Source organism: Dermacentor albipictus, chromosome 5 (genome assembly GCF_038994185.2).
Source record: "Dermacentor albipictus isolate Rhodes 1998 colony chromosome 5, USDA_Dalb.pri_finalv2, whole genome shotgun sequence".
NCBI lineage: Eukaryota > Metazoa > Arthropoda > Arachnida > Ixodida > Ixodidae > Dermacentor > Dermacentor albipictus.
Window position 1 is genome coordinate 101,744,634 of NC_091825.1, and position 18,172 is coordinate 101,762,805.

The 18,172-nt window shown below is 45.9% G+C and overlaps 1 protein-coding gene across 2 annotated transcripts in view; it reads right to left on the reverse strand.

The window, feature by feature from the left end:
- LOC135905969 (uncharacterized) overlaps positions 1–18,172 on the reverse strand; it is a 168,331-nt gene that overhangs the window by 57,327 nt on the left and 92,832 nt on the right. Inside the window, exons 2-5 of one of the 2 annotated variants that reach the window (XM_065437123.1) lie at positions 12,070–12,162; positions 9,571–9,697; positions 7,475–7,578; positions 465–672 (exon numbers count right to left, since the gene is read on the reverse strand). In XM_065437123.1, coding sequence (XP_065293195.1) covers positions 465–672; positions 7,475–7,578; positions 9,571–9,663 — 405 coding nt within the window. In that variant the 5' untranslated portion in view covers positions 9,664–9,697; positions 12,070–12,162. Of the gene's footprint in view, positions 1–464; positions 673–7,474; positions 7,579–9,570; positions 9,698–12,069; positions 12,228–18,172 lie in introns of those variants that run through there. The other variant, XM_065437122.2, reaches the window with a different exon arrangement.

The following is an 18,172-nucleotide window of genomic DNA, read 5'->3' on the forward strand; positions in this document are numbered from 1 at the left end:
CACGCGTCATACGTACACCTGAGGAGCAGGCAGCTTTCGAAGAGCAACGCCGCCAACAGAACCGGGAACGAGCTCGTCTACGCCGTGCCTATGCTGCAGCCCAGGCACAATAACAGGCTCGTGCAACCGAGCGCAAACAGCAACTGTGGGGCCGAGGATCCGCCAGCCTACAAAGCCGTGGCTTAATGAAATGTCGGAATTAACCCAGTGATAAACACCACGGCCGCACGTGACAGCATCACTGGTCAACAATCTGTACGGAGAGCTTGGGCGGTGACTTTTTTTTTTTTCATCGAACTGCATCATCGTAATCAAGTAGCTAGGCGATGTTCATGCGTTCTACGTTATAATTCTACACGTGTATAGATGCGACTCGGTCGTAGGGAGCAGACTTCTTGCAGCGAAAATTCCCCGTCGCATGCTATAGTCTCGACCGCGCCTTGTCTGGAAAACACTATACTTACCCTAAATGAGGCGGTCTCCTCGTAGCGAATGGCCAGGGTGTAGAATTCGCCCTCCCGAACGGGCTGCAACCCCATCGAAACACTGAAGTTGCCGCTGGCGTCGTTGCCGCTGGTGACTATGTCGCCTTTCGAGTCTACAAATACTCTGATAAACCAACGAGAGGAGTCGAGGCGTTCCCATGTTAGTTTAAGTTCCGTCTCGGTCCCCCTGAAATCGCACCAGAAATAAATTTGGTGTTTCAAATGTCGATCACGGAAATCGAGAAAAGAGAAATCGTACGCCATTTGATAGACAACAGGCAACGCTGTGCGAAAGCTTGATAAACGTTTGTTCACATCCACGACCAAAAAGTATTGCTTCACATATCAAAGAAAAGATAAGATAAAATGAGAAAGTAACAGCCAGCATCGTGGCTCAGTTGGAGCAATGCGCGCGTAATGCCGAGGGTGTGGGTTCGGTTCCCACTCACCGCCCACTATTATTTCCTGATAGCTTCTAATTCTTACATTAAAACGACAAATAATTTGCCCCCGTGCTTTCCTCAGCTTCATTATCTGTTGACTTAATATAATTGTGACTCGCCAAAATATATATATATATAACGGACCCCTCGCTTTTCTTTTCGTCCGAAGGTATGGTTGTGTGTCGCGCGATTCGATGTAACGCAAGGTTTCGCAATTTTGCGTCGGGAAATGCGAACGTATTTATTACGCGAAAAGAGTCGCAGATCTGAAGTTACTTATCACCAAACGAGCTTAGTGGCACGTTTCTGTCACCGGGAGCCACAGCGCACAGCTCGCTGCTGGCGACCACAACATGGCACACCGCATACTAGTAGTCAAACGTGTCCAAATAATGCGTTAGTTAGCATAACATTGCGACAGCAAGACTTGGTTGTAATGTACTCATGAAGTAGTTATTCCGCAGAGGGCGTCGCAGATCAAAAACTGCGCCGATAAACGCGCAGAGTCTGACAGAGTGTCTCACGTAACTTGTGACAAGGTTGTTAAGTAACAGTGGTTAGCCGCAGCTGAATGAAACAAACTGCATATGATTTGCCATCGTGTGGCGCTCCTTGGAGTGTATATTATATTCCCTTTAATTAGCTACCCAACTAAGATGAATTATGCAAATTTTGTAATGTTCACTTTAGGGCCGAGTGCGTTTCGTTGTATTGTAGAGGGTGTTCACAAACGACCGATCCAATTATCTGTGGCAACCTACATGCTGCGTGGCGATTTTCTTGGGCGTTTAAAGAAGTGGGAGCGGCCCGCTGCGCGCTAGGGCACGCCCTAAAGGACCCAATAAAGTTTTTCATCCATCCATCCATCCATTGAAAGAAAGCCCGTGAAATGCGGAATAAAGCCACGTGGCTCCACTCGTGTGGTATCGTAACGCAGCGCTCTTCAGTCGCGGTTCATGCGAAGGAACCCTGCGCGTGCATTGTGGCGAAGCGAGCGGCCGCGGCTCCAGGCATGGGCTTCACAGCATAGAGTTTCTCACTATAACACCTAGAGGGTAATCTGGCGCCACCGTCTATGGGAGTTTCTTAAGGGGGCACCATGCCGTCATGGGAATGACGGTATATTGACACGCGTACTTATCTTTATCGGGCGACCACGTTTCGCCACCTAACAAATGTTATCGCACAGCGCGGGACGCGCCTGCATGCATCCGAAGTTTCTGGAAAGTTATCGATGCTTCTATCCGGTTGTCTGTTGTCGCCGAACCTTGTGCTATCAGATTTCATCGCGTCGGCTTGAATGGTGTAGAAGTTTGTGGAAGGCACACGGGTCCGAACGATTAGACTGGAACATTCGACGACTGCTGTATAAAAGCCGACGCGCTTGACCCGGAGATCAGATTTTCGACGATCGCCGACTGTGTTCGCCGCTATCGTTGCGCTTTAAGTGTAGCCTGTTTTGTGGGCACAGGTTCGCCCAATAAAAGCTAGTTTTGTCTTTCACAGTACTGCTACTGTGTTCTTTAACGTCACTACCACGTGACAATATGTGTTTCCAAGGCTCGTGTTTGCTGGTGTTGTAAGAGGCTTCGTCTAAAACGTAGATATGGCTACGCAAATAACGCGTTCTCAAAGTAAGATCTTCATAAAATGTTTCCATTCACGCATATTACGTCCTTACTAACCCACGATGCATGACCAAGCGAAGAAAAGCAAGAACAGACGACCAACGTTTCAAAGCGAGCGCGAACATTGTCGTCTGTCCTCCAACTTTAGCGGCCCGCTGATACTTTTGACGTAACATGTAGTCGTAAACACAATAACAAGTTCTCATAGTTAAACAAAACATGTTTTCGCGTAATAAAGCTAAAACAGCTTTTCACGTGCTGTTCTAGTAGAAAATGAATCATAGTGACAGACGGAACGGTACTTAACAAGCGCGTCTTCAAGGTGTCCTGTCTCTACGAGAACGATGCCAATCCGAATCCACAATATACCGGCATTCCCATGCATACCACAGCGCAGCAGCGCCAGATTTCCCTCTAGGTAATGTAGTGAGAAACTCTATGCTTTACAGTGCGTCGGCATCTTTGGCGGCGGCGCATGAAAAGGAAACGTCGTCGTCCCTGATAAGCGATGGGCTCGACGCGCGGTTGAGAGCGCTGCAATACGATAGCGCACGAGCTCAGTCACGTGGTTTTATTTCGTATTTCGCGTATTTTGCCACAAAAAAAAAATGGATCGGTGGTTTCTGAACCTCTCTACAACACATCGAAACGCACTTGGCCCTAAAGTGAATATTTAAAAAATTACATAATTTGGTTGTCGGTCCTCTACTGGTTTTTCACGCGCAGGCGGGCGAGCTGTCGGGCTTCTTCGTGCACTGAAGATAAGCGGCATTCATCTTAGTTAATAAACTAATTAAGCGGAATATAAAAGATACTCTAAGGATCGCCGCATGACGGCAAGCCATATACCACTAGTTTCACTCATATGCGGCTAACGGTATTTTTTTGAAATCCTTGGCAATTACGCAATTATCCTTGGTAAGTTCGCAATCCTTGGCAACCACGCAATTACTTGCGCAGCTTCCGTGACGTTGCCTACTAAATATAAAACGAAGTATGCAGTGTAAAACAACTTACACACAAGGGAATAACGGTGTGTAAGTGTAACGGTGTGTATTTTACAGGGTGTAGTGATGTTGCAATGTAGGGCCATACAGAAAGCGACACTAATTCAGTGACAAATTGTGAATCAATATCAGTAAATGTGACGTAATCAGACTGCGTCAATTTGTCCCCCAAGGTGCCGTAAACTCTATGGAAAGAAGGACAACATTGCAGGATGGTAGGTTTGTGCATTTGCTAGCCAGGTCCTCGTAACTGTATACGGCAACGAAATTTCTATTTAGCACTCCGTGCTTCACGTCACGCAGTTTTTTTTCTCTTTTTTTGCAATATGATTTGGTTCGCCAACCCGAACCATACGTACAAGTTTATATTGGCTGCATACCCGCCGTGGTTGCTCAGTGGCTATGGTGTTGGGCTGCTGAGCACGAGGTCGCGGGATCGAATCCCGGCCACGGCGGCCGCATTTCGACGGGGGCGAAATGCGAAAACACCTGCGTGCTTAGATTTAGGTGCACGTTAAAGAACCCCAGGTGGTCAAAATTTCCGGAGTCCTCCACTACGGCGTGCCTCATAATCAGAAAGTGGTTTTGGCACGTAAAACCCCAAATATTATTATTGGCTGCATGAATTAGGTGGAAGGAAAAGCTATTCTTCCCCCATTTCCAAACGAAATAGGGCACTTCGAAACATCTCGTCAAACATGCATGATAGTCAGGGGATTACAAGCAGGGCGTCCCAGCTAACGTTAGCCAAACTGTGCAAACAAAATGAAGCCGATTTCCCGCAATGTGGGAATCAACGTTATGCCAAGCGTTTTGCTGGTAGCTGACTACCTATAGCATACCGTTTGGGATTACGCAAGGAGCTACCTCGGTGGACCGACGCACTTACGTAATACGAACAGCTATGTGTCTGACGCAAGCGTGCGCGTATACTAAGAGCGGATAGACGACGGTGACGATGTTCCTGCAACGCCGACGTCATAATTTCTACTCCGGCCGCTCGACGCGAGCCTAGACGACATATGCCGAGTGTGGGGTTCTACGTATTATGCTAGACTAGCGTGGGTGAGAAAAACGCGGATTGTGACGTCATCAGTGACGACGTGTGATACAATCGTAAGTACCTATGACTATATGTCATACGTTTGCACGCCGGCGATGAGAGGCTAAAGCCTGTTCGGTCTGGGCCGATCGTAAAGGCTGCAGACGTCACGCGTGCAGTTTCTATGTAGCGCCAGCTGCTACGAGGTAAGCGCTGGAGAAGCTGGGCCGATCCTGGAGACAGGCGCTGCAGTCTAACCCGGTCACTCAAAGCGCGAGCTGCCGCGAGAATCTAGCTACCTATCCGCATAGTGCCTGAAACGAGGCAAAGAAAATAATTTAAAAAATCTGGTGTAATATACGAGTATGAGGCATATAGTATGAGTATAGGCAGTGGTGGGAAGTCCTCTTCCCAACACTTTGATCATTTTTGTGCGAATTATCCGGGTAATTAGGGACGATGTATAGGACAAGTATTTTACTTTTTTTTAAAATCAAGGCGTCACATTCTATGGTAAATATTCACCGGCGATTACGATACTCCCTAATGCGAAATTTGAACGCATCTGTACACGTGTTTTCATTTCACGATATACTGAGGCGAAGCATCCGAGAGATACACGTAGCAGAGTCGGCAGTCCTCGAAAATCTTATATGCGGGTCATGCGCGACGGCTTTTATAGATGATTCGTCGAAGGTTCCAGCGTAATCTCTCGTGCCGCCTGGCTTACAGAAATTACTACACAATTCGCGTCGCGCATACGATCAGGTTACAAAACAATCGCAAACCATCACATTTGAAACAAGCGCGAAGGAGACTAAACCAATCAAACCAAACAAGCGCGAGCGAGAGCTGACGCGAGGAGACGAAAATACGAAACGAGCGGTCCGGCTGGGACAAGATACGAGTACGGATCGAGCGGCCGGGCGTGCCCGCTTGACTCCAGTTTTCCGCGCGCACGTCACTGAAGCGGTTGCTCTCGTTGGCGTCCGGCATTCGCGGCCAGTGCCTCCTAAATAGCAGGCCTGTGCACTCCGATTTGTGCCATCATGCTACTTGGACCGAAATTTGCATTGCCAAGCCCAGCGTGACGAAGGCGATGACGTCAAAATCACCGCGGCTCGATCGGCAGCGTCCCCATTAGATACTATGGCAGTCGGGCAAGGTAGCATGACGTCACGGATCGACGTGCACCGGCCTTGTGTTATCTAGGAGGCGTTGTCGCGGCTCGCGTCTTTCATCTGCCGCTCTGCGTTCACCCTTTCACCTTTCGCTGCGCTCGTTCGCTCGGCTACGCCGCCGACGCTCGCCGCAGGAACGGTTGCCCAAGAGCTGCGCTCTGAATAGCGTGTCCGCTATTCCGGCAAACCGGGGCGGTTTGGGCGGATTACCGGATGGTCGGGGGCGTAAACGTGAGCGGCCGGAGCGGTGAAGCCGCCTGGTATTGTAATATAATAATATTTGGGGTTTTACGTGCCAAAACCACTTTCTGATTATGAGGCACGCCGTAGTGGAGGACTCCGGAAATTTTGACCACCTGGGGTTCTTTAACGTGCACCTAAATCTAAGCACACGGGTGTTTTCGCATTTCGCCCCCATCGAAATGCGGCCGCCGTGGCCGGGATACGATCCCGCGACCTCGTGCTCAGCAGCCCAACACCATAGCCACTGAGCAACCACGGCGGGTGCCTGGTATTGTAGAGCTCAACCAGAGAAACACAGAGCTAAAATTGCAGTAACCTACTTTATTCTGCTTTGCTGCTGGTGCAAATTTCGGCAGTGGTGTAATTGTGTTCACAATTACGCCGCTGTCGAAAACACACACCCCAGCTAAGAAGAATATAGTAATTGGCTCTGTGTTTAGGTGGTTGAGCTTTGCACCACCAGCTGGCGCCACCAATCTGGCCGCTCACGTTTACGCCCCCGACCATCCGGTAATCCGCCCAAACCGCCCCTGTTTGCCGGAATAGCGGACACGCTAAAAGTCTTAGTGCGCCCAGAACAACCCCATTAGGTCATTTGCATCACCCCCATTGGCTTGAGTAACTACAGTTTCTTTTTCCGCAATTTACTAGCAGCGAGCACAACATGAAAAGTGTTGTGCGATCGTGCGCCTGCGTCCCACGAAACCAGCGGTCTCATATGTCATCTGAATGGACTCACTACGCCCAGTGCCCGACTTGGCAACCTTCTGGAAGGGGGGTCACGTACTGCGCAAGAGTGATAGAGTGATAGTAACCAACGATGTGTGTGCCGTGTTATGTGCTCTCTATCTCTTCTCCCCATCTTTCATCCCCCCATCCCACTCCCATGTGTAGGGTAGCAAACCGGTTAGGCTAAACTGGTTAACCTCCCTGCCTTCCTTCTCCACTTTTTCCTTCCTTCTGGAAGGGGCAAGCTCTCCGTGTTGGCTTCCGCCGATCGCAAGCTGCGTGTTACGCGTGGCGACCGACCAACCGAGTTACTGATTCAGGTAATGAGCGGAGATAGCACACACAATTACACACTTGTACCCATCGCTGTTATTTGCGCAGCATTTAATTAGGCGATTCACTAAAGCTTCGCTTCTCACAGATTCCAACGTGTGCGCTGAAGCCGAATATTTATTTTTCTCTATGTTTGAGACTTGCAGAGTTCACTAAGTAATCTTCACTCGCTTGCCACTGGAGGGAACGCAAAAAAAAGAAAGACTGCATTGTGTTTGATAGTGTGACCGACATCATGCTTTTAGTCGTGTCCTCGATCTTGGCGCTCGCCACTGATAAACATGTCCAGATTCTGGCACCTTCGGGAGAGTCGGCTCTGAGGTTATAGCCCAAGTCTCGCTACTTGCACGGGCAAAATAAGAGTATTCAAAACGTCTACTCACATCGACTGGGCGTAGAAAAGCACCCTGAACGTCCATCCATCGTACAAGGGCTCCCTCAGCGTTCCGTTCAAGTGGTCTGACGCTTTAGCGAGCTTCCTGCCATACTAGAGGGAGAGAGCGAATGAGATATTAAGCAGGTGTGCACTGATATACAGGCCGTTCCGGCCATTTATAGCAAATGTTTAAAAAAAGGAAACCTTCTATATACTGCGCTGCATCTTAATCTGTGAGCTCCTGAAATAGAGCGATATAGCTCTTTGAAAACAATTACACCTTTGTTCGCCTATGTAATTTTTTTTTTTCTTTCGCTGGGGGGGGGGGGGTAGGTGTAGGGTCATGTGTAGATTGAACAAACGATGAAAGAGGGAATAATGAACTTATCGCATAACTTCGAACGAAATGTCACACGAAAAACACGATACGATATATATATATATATATATATATATATATATATATATATATATATATATATATATATATATATATATATATATATATATATATATATATATATATATATATATATATGTGTGTGTGTGTGTGTGTGTGTGTGTGTGTGAACGAGCAGAAAGGGGGTTTAACCCAGGGGCCCGATTGTTATTAGTCATATAAAAAGCCAACAAGCACTGACACCAAGGACCGCATATGGGAAATTACTCGCCCTTAATAAATGAAATAACGAAGCGATAAATTATTGGAAATGAAAGTGAATGAAAAAACAACTTGCCACAGGCAGGAACCGAACCCACAACCTTCACATTTCGCGTGCGATGCCCTACCAATTGAGCTACCGCGGCGCCGTTTGTTGTTTTTTCATCAACACAAACCCTTGGTTCCGATAATTGTTCTCTCTGCCGTCTTAAACATAAGATTAGACAGGCGCCCAGTCACCTGCGTAAACTTGCTTACACGACCTTAATTCGACCTAAAACTTAATATACATCTGCCATTTGAGATTCACATAAACCCCGCATTATTAACCACCTATAAGTCCTCAGAACTGTGCTGTTCGCTTCATATACCTTAGAATACTCACGTTTCACTAGTGTAACAGTTTCAAGGCATCACGCACAATTTCCAGATCATTCGCATCACCGTAAACTTGTCACTTTTCCATAACTTTGTCATCACACATCTCTTCATGACGATTTCATCTAGCAACTAGCGGTTATATTTCCCCGCCTGGACCATTCTAACAAAGTAAAACATATAATATTCCACCCAAGAGATTACGCAGAACCTTTCATACCGCGCACAATAAAAGGCTGGAACCTGTTGCTATTACACATCGGTACCAAAACAAACATCCCCCAGTGAATTCCAAGGCCTCCATTCATGATGACGTCTAGGCAACCACCCTTTTTTAGTTGTTATTTTCTATTGCTACGGTGTCATTTTGCATAACTATATTGCTTCTCTTTATGTGTAGTTTTATTTTTTGGTACTTATTCACTGTACTGTACCATTATTTTTGTGTTCTGGCTAGTTTGTACTTTTATAGACTATGTTCTTTGTTTACTCTTGTTAATACGTTTGATATTCGCCTGGGCTTATATGTTTGTTTGCATGTATACATACATATACGATGGTTATATTATTTTTATCCATTATAATATATTTTCTTATTTATCTCCTTGTTTTCATGAATTTTGTGTGTCTGCACTGTTGAATGGTCAATTAATGTTTTAATTGGAGTCATATTTACAGAACTGTTCATTTTTTTGTATTTGTCCCTCCTATGTAACTAGAGAGCCTTTAGGGGTGACATATGTAAATTAATGAATTAATTGATATATAAAATACAAAATTTGTTATTTAGTCATTACGCATTTCAATTTACTCTGCAAGCAATGTCCGCCTTTTCGAACAATCCAGTTCAAGAATAAGAAATGCAGTGTCTGCCACAGGCTATGTTTTTTTTTTATTATATTATATACGTGGGTTGTAGTGCTCTACTCAGAAGAGCCTAAAGAAATTGAGGGCAGGAATAGACATAGAGGGGCTTATGGATTATTTAAGATCTGTGGGAACATGTAAGTTGATCTAGTATCATCAAACTTGGATGTTATTGGACCAGGTGAAGCGATACTTACAGGGTAGTAGATGTGGTATCCATTGTTTGCCAGCACTTTTAGCCGGTATCTCAACATGTTCTCCGGCATCTCTTCGTGCGGATCAAAGGTCATTGTGAGGTTTCAGTGAGCTGCAATTAATTATCCGCTAAAAAAGAAAATAACAATAAAGGCATATCAGGGTCTTGATGTCGCAGAAACAAAAAAAAATGACGCGTGCATTTCGCGTTTAGACGTTATAACCTGCGATTACAATTGTCATCGTGCCCCTGCAAGCTGAAGTAACAATGTTTAATTATCTAACAATTATATAATTAATTATTTAAATTATTAATTAATAGTTTTCCATATATAGCATGCCGTATTTGTACGCATCTAAGACCTATGTTTCTATCTTTTTTTTTGTCTTCTCGCACAGCTCACCAGCCCAGACAGCCACTCAAACTCTTCTATGGTACCTGAAGGCGAGACACTTGAGTGCTCACCTGGCTTAGTGCATGCGAAAGTGTGATCAAGACTCATGCCCTCCCTCTCTCTCTCTCTTTTTCTTTATTTCACTCCACCGTCCCTTGCCCCACGTGTAGCGGATAGCAAACTGGACAACGGCTAGTTCAGGTCGCCGCCTTTATCTTTCTCTCTCTCTCTTTCTCTCTCTCTCTCTTCATAAAATCCGCGTGGTTTCTCATAGTATTGTCCTTTGCATAAAATGGTGAATGCATTGCATTTTATGTTATGCCATGTATACTCAAACCTTGCGGTGGCGTTGGCAGTGCTTCGCACGTCTCAGATTTCGTTCCAAGGGAATATGCCTCACAAGCTTACCGGCTGCAATTCGCAAACTATAATATGTGCCATAAGATAATAGGTCCGAAGCTAAATTAGCGAAATTGTGTACTTGGTCGGCCGTTCATTTCGACTAATACAAATAATTTCCACCTATTCGAGCAGTCCAGTTAAATGAATTAATTGTGCCATCTGCCACAGACAATCTTTTTAAAATTTATATAGTCTAAAAAATACATATACACCTGGCATAGCAGTAAGCCGTATAAGACCGGTTGTGTTGAAAAGAAATCGACATCGACTTGTTGTGGCACTTTCCAGGAAGGGGGCTGCTCGTGAGAGGTTACTAGGAACCACCAAACTACGGACGCATCAAACAAATAGTTATAGGCGACAGCCGATGAACTACAAATTGGCCAAGCCGCTACTGCCATTTCTACATGAAGAGGGTGACTCCACGCTTTTATTCAATACGCAGCTATGCCGCAGGCCAAACTGTTCGAGAAAGAAAAAGAAGGCAAGGTGTCGAACACCGCGGTAAGACGTCCCACGTACAAGTTCCCATCCCGGAATTACTAAGTGGGCGGTCTTTGAATTTCGTGAAATGTTTTGTTGCGAAAGCGGGAAATGGCCCATCGAGCGAAAAAGCCGGCGTGCGGCGTCTGTGGCAGCGAAGCGGCACCTAAATTCCCATTGGCTGCGAACCCACAGCACGAGCACGCCTCGACGGAGCATAGTGGGCGAAAGGGCACACCTAAAGCGCCTGCTACCGCGGTATTGCGTGAGAGGAGATGGCATTAGAGATCTTGCAGCGGCGTAATTGTGTTCACAATTACGCCGCTGTCGAAAACTTACGCTCCAGCTAAGAAGAATATAGTAATTGGCTCTGTGTTTAGGTGGTTGAGCTCTGCACCACCAGCTGGCGCCACCAATCTGGCCGCTCACGTTTACGCCGCCGACGATCCGGTAATCCGCCCAAACCGCCCCGGTTTGCCGGAATAGCGTGTCCGCTATTCCGGCAAACCGGGGCGGTTTCGGCGGATTACCAGATGGTCGGGGGCGTAAACGTGAGCGGCCGGAGCGGTGCAGCCGCCTGGTGTTGTAGAGCTCAATCAGACAAACACAGAGCTAAAATTTCAGTAACCTGCTTTATTCTGCTTCGCTGCTGGTGCAAATTTCCGGCAGCGGCGTAATTGTGTTCCCAATTACGCCGCTGTCGAAAACTTACACTCCAGCTAAGAAGATTATAGTTATTGGCTCTGTGTTTAGGTGGTTGAGCTCTGCACCACCAGCTGGCGCCACCAACCTGGCCGCTCACGTTTACGCCAACGACCATCCGGTAATCCGCCCAAACCGCACCGGTTTGCCGGAATAGCGGGCACGCTAAAAGTCTCTATTGCCACGACGCCACGTCATCCTCGCTCTCCCTCTCGGAAAGCCTTTGTTATCCGCGCGTTCCTTGTCCGTGCAAGCTCTCACCTGCGTTTTAACTGCGCCTCGGTAAGGCCAAATGAAAACGCGCCAAGCTTCTCAACGCTCACGCTTGCCCACGAGGAGTTCAGAACTTCAAGTGCCACTCAGCGCCGTTAAATTAGACATTATTGCATTCGCATTCACAACTCCTAAAAAGTGCTTAGGTGCCCTCGGATTTCATTTCTTCATCTTGACAGAAATTCAGTGGAAGTGTGAAAAATTAGTTGCCTATTATTCATTGTAGAGCGCCCTTCTACGGCTTACCTCGTTCAAAGCAGTCGGTTAGACGTGCGCCTGTATCAGTGGTGAGTAGAATTGCGCCAAATGTCCAAGAACTTGCTGTGGTTGCTCGGCGACCTAAAAATAGGACTCGTAGATGTAATCTGCTTGACCTACGGTTACCTTGTGCAGCTTACGCGTAGCGATATTGTTGTATACCACTTGGCGAGCCCCAAACGTACGATTGCTGCCAAAATCGGCAACTGTCAGTATGATTTTTTGCACTTCTATGGCTCTTTCAAGTGCCTCCGTCAGGCTAGGTGAAATAGTGGCCACCCACTATTTATCGCCTCACACAAAATAGGCAGGATTCTGAGCAGTGAGAGAGTAACACAAATGCTATGATTTACACTTCGGAAGAGATAACTTATTATAGCTATGCATACGGGCTATAGCCTTCCGTGGAATACCAATTCCCGGGTTAAGTTCTTATTTTAGGTATATACGAGCCAAACTATATAGAGTTAAGCTTATTTTCCAGCTAGATCAAATTACTGGGATATACAGTACAGCAGAATACAAATGCTGCGCTATAAGATGACACAGTGTTTTTTTTTCTTTCTCTCTTTTGCCCTGAAGAAGGACTAAAATTTCAGATTCTGTCATGCTTTTCATAGATCTTCTCAGGTTCATTTACTCTAATTTCATGATACATTTATTTATTCTTTTAATGCAACTAAATATTAACAGGTGTAAAGTATTAAATGTACGTGTCCTGGGTGGTCTCACCACCAAACCGTTAACCACCTAACCAGCTTTCCTCTAAAGATCACTGTCATAAATACATGGGTGCCCATGTAGCTACACACCTGTCATCTTCAATGCACACCAAATACATTATTGACAACGCTAACCGCACGTAAGGCTATCTGCACCGTAATTTCTCTAGCGCTTCATCCGAGCTGAAACATCGACTCTTATAATCTAATATGTCCTAAGTTCCCGGACAAGATAGCGTAATTACTTCCTTAGAACTTGTCCAATATAGCTCAGTATAACTCAGTTCGTTTCATATTTTCAAGTTATACCAGAATTGCGAGCATTATCTCAATGAAATCTAACCTTGACCTACCGTTGTTGTCTTTGCGGCGCAAGATTGCGCGTTCAGCACTGTTTCCCAGGCTTTATCACCATCCTACATGCACGCACACTTCTTTGCAGGACAACATCATCAATAATCGCACTGTGTTGACCATTATCACAACTTTGGGACTGACCTATGTCATACAAAGGATTTTTCCCAGTCTTTTTACCTCGCTATCTGTACACGTACGTGCATAGATTGGAACCATCTTCCCTCTGTGTAGTAGCCATTATTGATAACACCCTCTTTCGTGAAACTTTCGCAAATATTTTATATCTATGAACTTAGCATGTTTCTGTTTGTTTACGATGTACCATATTTTGTACAACTCCCCTCTATAATGCATCTGGCCCTGAGGGTGACAAATAAATCAAAAATACAATTGCAACAACTTGTAGCAATTCTAGCCTGTGAAAGGGATAATATCATCTCTTTCACAGGCAGGTTAGCCCGCGACCACCAGCGAAGCAGGTAATAGAGCGGTGCTGTGCACGCACTTGGCAAGGCGACTGACACACGGCCGTTGACATGTGACTGACAGATGGCCGTGTCACTGGCCTTGTGCACAGCACTCTTTTATTCTCAATTCTACACCCTCGCCATTAACACAACTTCGCTCGTTGCCGCAGCCACCCCGCTTACCCCCTCTCCCCTTCATAAGAACCCTACCTATATATACTGTGCCGAGGAAAGCATGTCTCCTTGACAAGTCCACTTGCCGAAACATTGTCTCCTGCTTTCACCTTGTTCTCGTTTTGCTCACCCCCAAGAAGCGGTATTTAAGAAATCAAAGTGATGTGATGTGATGTGATGCTTTGATAAGAAAGCGTTGGACCTGATATTTTACAGCGAATCTGTATATGGATAGGATTCCGAGCATTTTTCTTCTCTGTGAACAAAAACTATCATCACCGATGGCTCAAACCCCCGTAATGCACCCGTACGCAAGCAAAAATGCAATGGCTCATAGCCCCGTAACGCAGAGGCTACAAACACTAAGCAATGTGAAGCGAACAGTGCTTAAATTTTTATAATCACGCATACAACATACAAAACAGCACGTCTAAGACTGTCATCATCACTGGCTTATACCCCCTTGAGCAATGGCTCATACCCCCATTCACTGGTCTGAACGGAAAGTATAAGACAAGGACTGTCAAGCTAACGTGATCTAATATCTCACTGAGTCGTTTCCCGTCGTTCACCACTAGCACCATCAAGGCGCGAGGCCTCCAACGTCACTGGCGTTGAACTCTTCGTGAAGTCATTCCCTTCACTTTTTTCGCCTCTCGGGTATCGGCTCAATACGTGACCTCTGAGACTCGACGCATTGACCAGGAATCACGGAGGAAGGGAAACGTGAGGAGAGAACATGGAGGAAGGAAAAACATAGGAGGGAGTATACCACAAGGCGACTGAAGCCAAACCCGTTGGCCCAAGACGCGATTGCACGTTAAAGTGCGTGGTTCGTTTTAGTGTTCCCGCTCTGCAGGCAGAGCCACAGCAGGGCAGCCGAACAAACGCGCACCGAATAAAAACTACTGGCATAGCTACTGGGAACCAACGTCTCAGCAAATCTCAATTCTTGCTCCGTGATCTCGACGCAAGAGGTCACGGGTTGGGCCACCGCTATGGCTTCACGGAGCATTCGCTTGCCAAGGCTGGCTGCGTGACGTAATGCTCCCTCCTATATTTTAGCCTTCCTCCATGGGAGAGAGCATTACGGTAACATGATATTGGCTTCTAGCGCGAAGTGAAACACGGACACAGAAAGGAGCAGACAGGACGAGCGCTAACTCTCAACTAAATTTTTATTGAAACGAAGAACACATATATATAGGTGATTGCAAAAACCGTAGCATCAGAACATGATAATGTAAAAGCATCAGTTAAACATGTCAGTGGGTATGGAAGTCAAAGAACAAAAATTATTTCAGATTAGTACACGTATTGCGAAGGTACTGGAATTCGCACTCTAACAGAGACAACGAAGCATGACTGACACAAGTGTCTCCTAATCTTTTTATGTGGAAAGCCTCTATAATTTCCCTCGTGGTTTGGCATCTGTGTCTAGAAAGAACTTTTGTGTCTTTAAAGAAAGGCTTGCATCCACAATCGAAACAATGTGCGGCTAAATGTGATGCGTTAGGGTTGTTTAGTGAATGTTTGTGTTCTTTTAGTCTAATGTTAATGCATCTACCACTCTGTCCAATGTATGCTTTCCCACATTCGAGTGGAATCTGATAAACTATGCCCGTGCTGCAAGGCACTAAAGGGGACACATGTTTAACTCCGCAATCATCTTTTCTTTTTTTGCCTTCCTGTTCAAGTCTCCTATTTATCAAAGGGCACATGCTAGCCAACTTTTGTGGGGCAGAGAAAACGGTACTGACGTCATACCTATTGGCCACATTCCTTAGACCATGTGATAATCTATGAACGTAGGGTACTACAGCAAACTTTGTATCTTTTTTCTGTTTTTTTTTGTTTCTTACCAGGGCTTTTAACCCATTTTACAAGTTTTTCGCAGGTTAGTGATAATAGATGCACGGGATAGCTAGCCTTTCCAAGCCTTTTTATCTGTTGTGAAAAACTTTGTTGCATATTGTGCGGACATGATTTAGTAATGGCAGACCTAAGAGTTGAATAAGCTATCCCCTGTTTTACAAGTTTAGAATGGCAAGAAGAAAATTCAAGCAGTGGCTTCTTGGCCCTAGGCGAATAATGCCAACAGACATGCTCATCCTGGAACGTTAAGCACAGATCTAGAAATTGTAATTTGTTTCCCTGGATAATTTCTAGCGTGAAACCTAGGCCCCCACCACATTCCCTAAAAACCTTTAAAATATCCGTTGCTTTCTTGGTATAGTTATCGCGAGAACAAAACACCAGATAGTCGTCTACGTATCTAAACACATGCACGGCCAATTCCTTAAGATTGTTTTGTAGTTTTCTATTAACGCGACTTAGGTAAATGTCACTCAAAACAGGCGCAACTTTAGAACCAATACAAACTCCCGATTTTTGTACGTATATAGAACTACCCCATTTTACAACAGTATTCCCTATGTAAAACAACAACAGTTCTAAAAAAGATTCCACAGGCATCCCACAGTCCTGAGTAAACCGGAACTCATCATTGTTGAGCGTCAGTGCTTCTTTAACACTACACAGTAGTTCCGATTGCGGAAGCGAATAAAAAAGGTCTTTAACATCAACACTGATCGCTGAGCATTTACCTGGATTATTTTCTGTTAGAAAGGCCACAATTTCTTCCGAATGTCTTATCAGGAAGGGGTCGTTAAGACGAACTGAAGATAAGACATTATGCAAAAAGGTTGAGACAGCGTACTGCCAAGTTCCCTTTTCAGAAATAATGGCTCGAAAGGGAACTTCCGGCTTATGTGTCTTAGCACTAAAAAATATTTCGAGGTGCAGACCCTTGGAACGTTTAACTCCCGACGCGAGGCGCTCCAGTCCAAATTTCTCAAGCAAATCAATTGCAGTTTTTTTCACTTTCTTTAAATTGGCAATTTTTGGAACAAAGTTTTTGTCAATAGCGGTTTTAGCTTTTTGTGCGTACAATTCTTCCGGAACAACAACAAAGAAACCTTCTTTGTCCGCAGTAACCAACCTAAGCTCGTGCTTGACGAAAAAACGCGACACACCAGTTAGGTTGTCTGACTTACAGGGCTGAGGTACAGTCCTCGCGATCACATCAACGCACTCAGTCACACACCTTGGTCGAAAGTCTTCAGTGACCCAACGAGAAATGGATCTAGACAAGCTGACCTTTTCCGGAGGTGACAGTTCAGGTTCACAGGCAAACTTTGGTCCCTTGCGTAGAGTGCTTTCAAATAATTTTTGTTCTTTGACTTCCATACCCACTGACATGTTTAACTGATGCTTTTACATTATCATGTTCTGATGCTACGGTTTTTGCAATCACCTATATATATGTGTTCTTCGTTTCAATAAAAAGAGAGCATTACGTCACGCAGCCAGCCTCGGCAAGCGAACGTTCCACGAGCTCAGTCCCTTTGCTCAGTGTCAGCCCAACAAGTGACCTCTTGCGTCGAGATAACCGAGCAAGAGTCGACATTTGCCCTCATGAAGAAACTTTTTCCTTCCTCCATGCGAATGGGTATGGAAAAAAAAATCAACCGTGAGTACTAAAACCTACCGCGCGCTCTTACGTGTCATCCATGCTTTGACGTTTTCACCACGTGTTGATACGCCAATCTTGGCTTCAATCGCGTTGCTCCCTCCTTTTTCCCTCCTCGATGCCGGGGATGTTTGGGTTCCCGGTAGTTTTTATTCGATGCGTACTTGTTCGGCTGCCCTACCGCGGCCATGCGTGCAGAGAGGGAACACTAAAACCTATATCGTGTGCTCTGATATGAATATCACGCGTTAGGCTGACTCGGTTGGCTTCATTTACATCGCGAAATGCTCCCTCTCGGTTCTTTTTGTTCCTCCATGGTGTCACCGCTTGTTTTATCTTCGACTGTTTGCTTTTTGTTTCGCCCTTACTGTGTGTATAGATTTCATCTCTTAAGACAGGCTTCCAGCTGAATTCACTGTCAAAAACGACAGAAGGAACAACGACCCACCGCTGATCAAGGAACTGAGTAGATAATTCAGTCGCTATGCCAGCGGGGTGCCGTCGTTCCTTCTGGCCTGGTCAGCGCTTTCAGCTGGAAAACTTTTTAGAGCTCAGCTCTTAGGCACCCGTTCCTGCGGCGAGTGTCGGCGGCGTAACTGAGCGAACTGGCACAGCGAAAAGAGCAAACGCGGCGCTTAGCGGGAGATGAAAGAAGCGGCGAGAGTGAGGAGGCGCGAGGAAGAAAGCGGAGAGGAGGATGCAGCGGAACCAAGGGGCGGAAAGCGGAGGAGGGTATGGCGAAAGCGTGAGAAGCGGAGTGCGGCGACGATGGCTACGACATGGCACCACAGTAACGCGCGTCGTCTGAAAGGTCTGTTGTCGGCGACTGCTGCAAATCG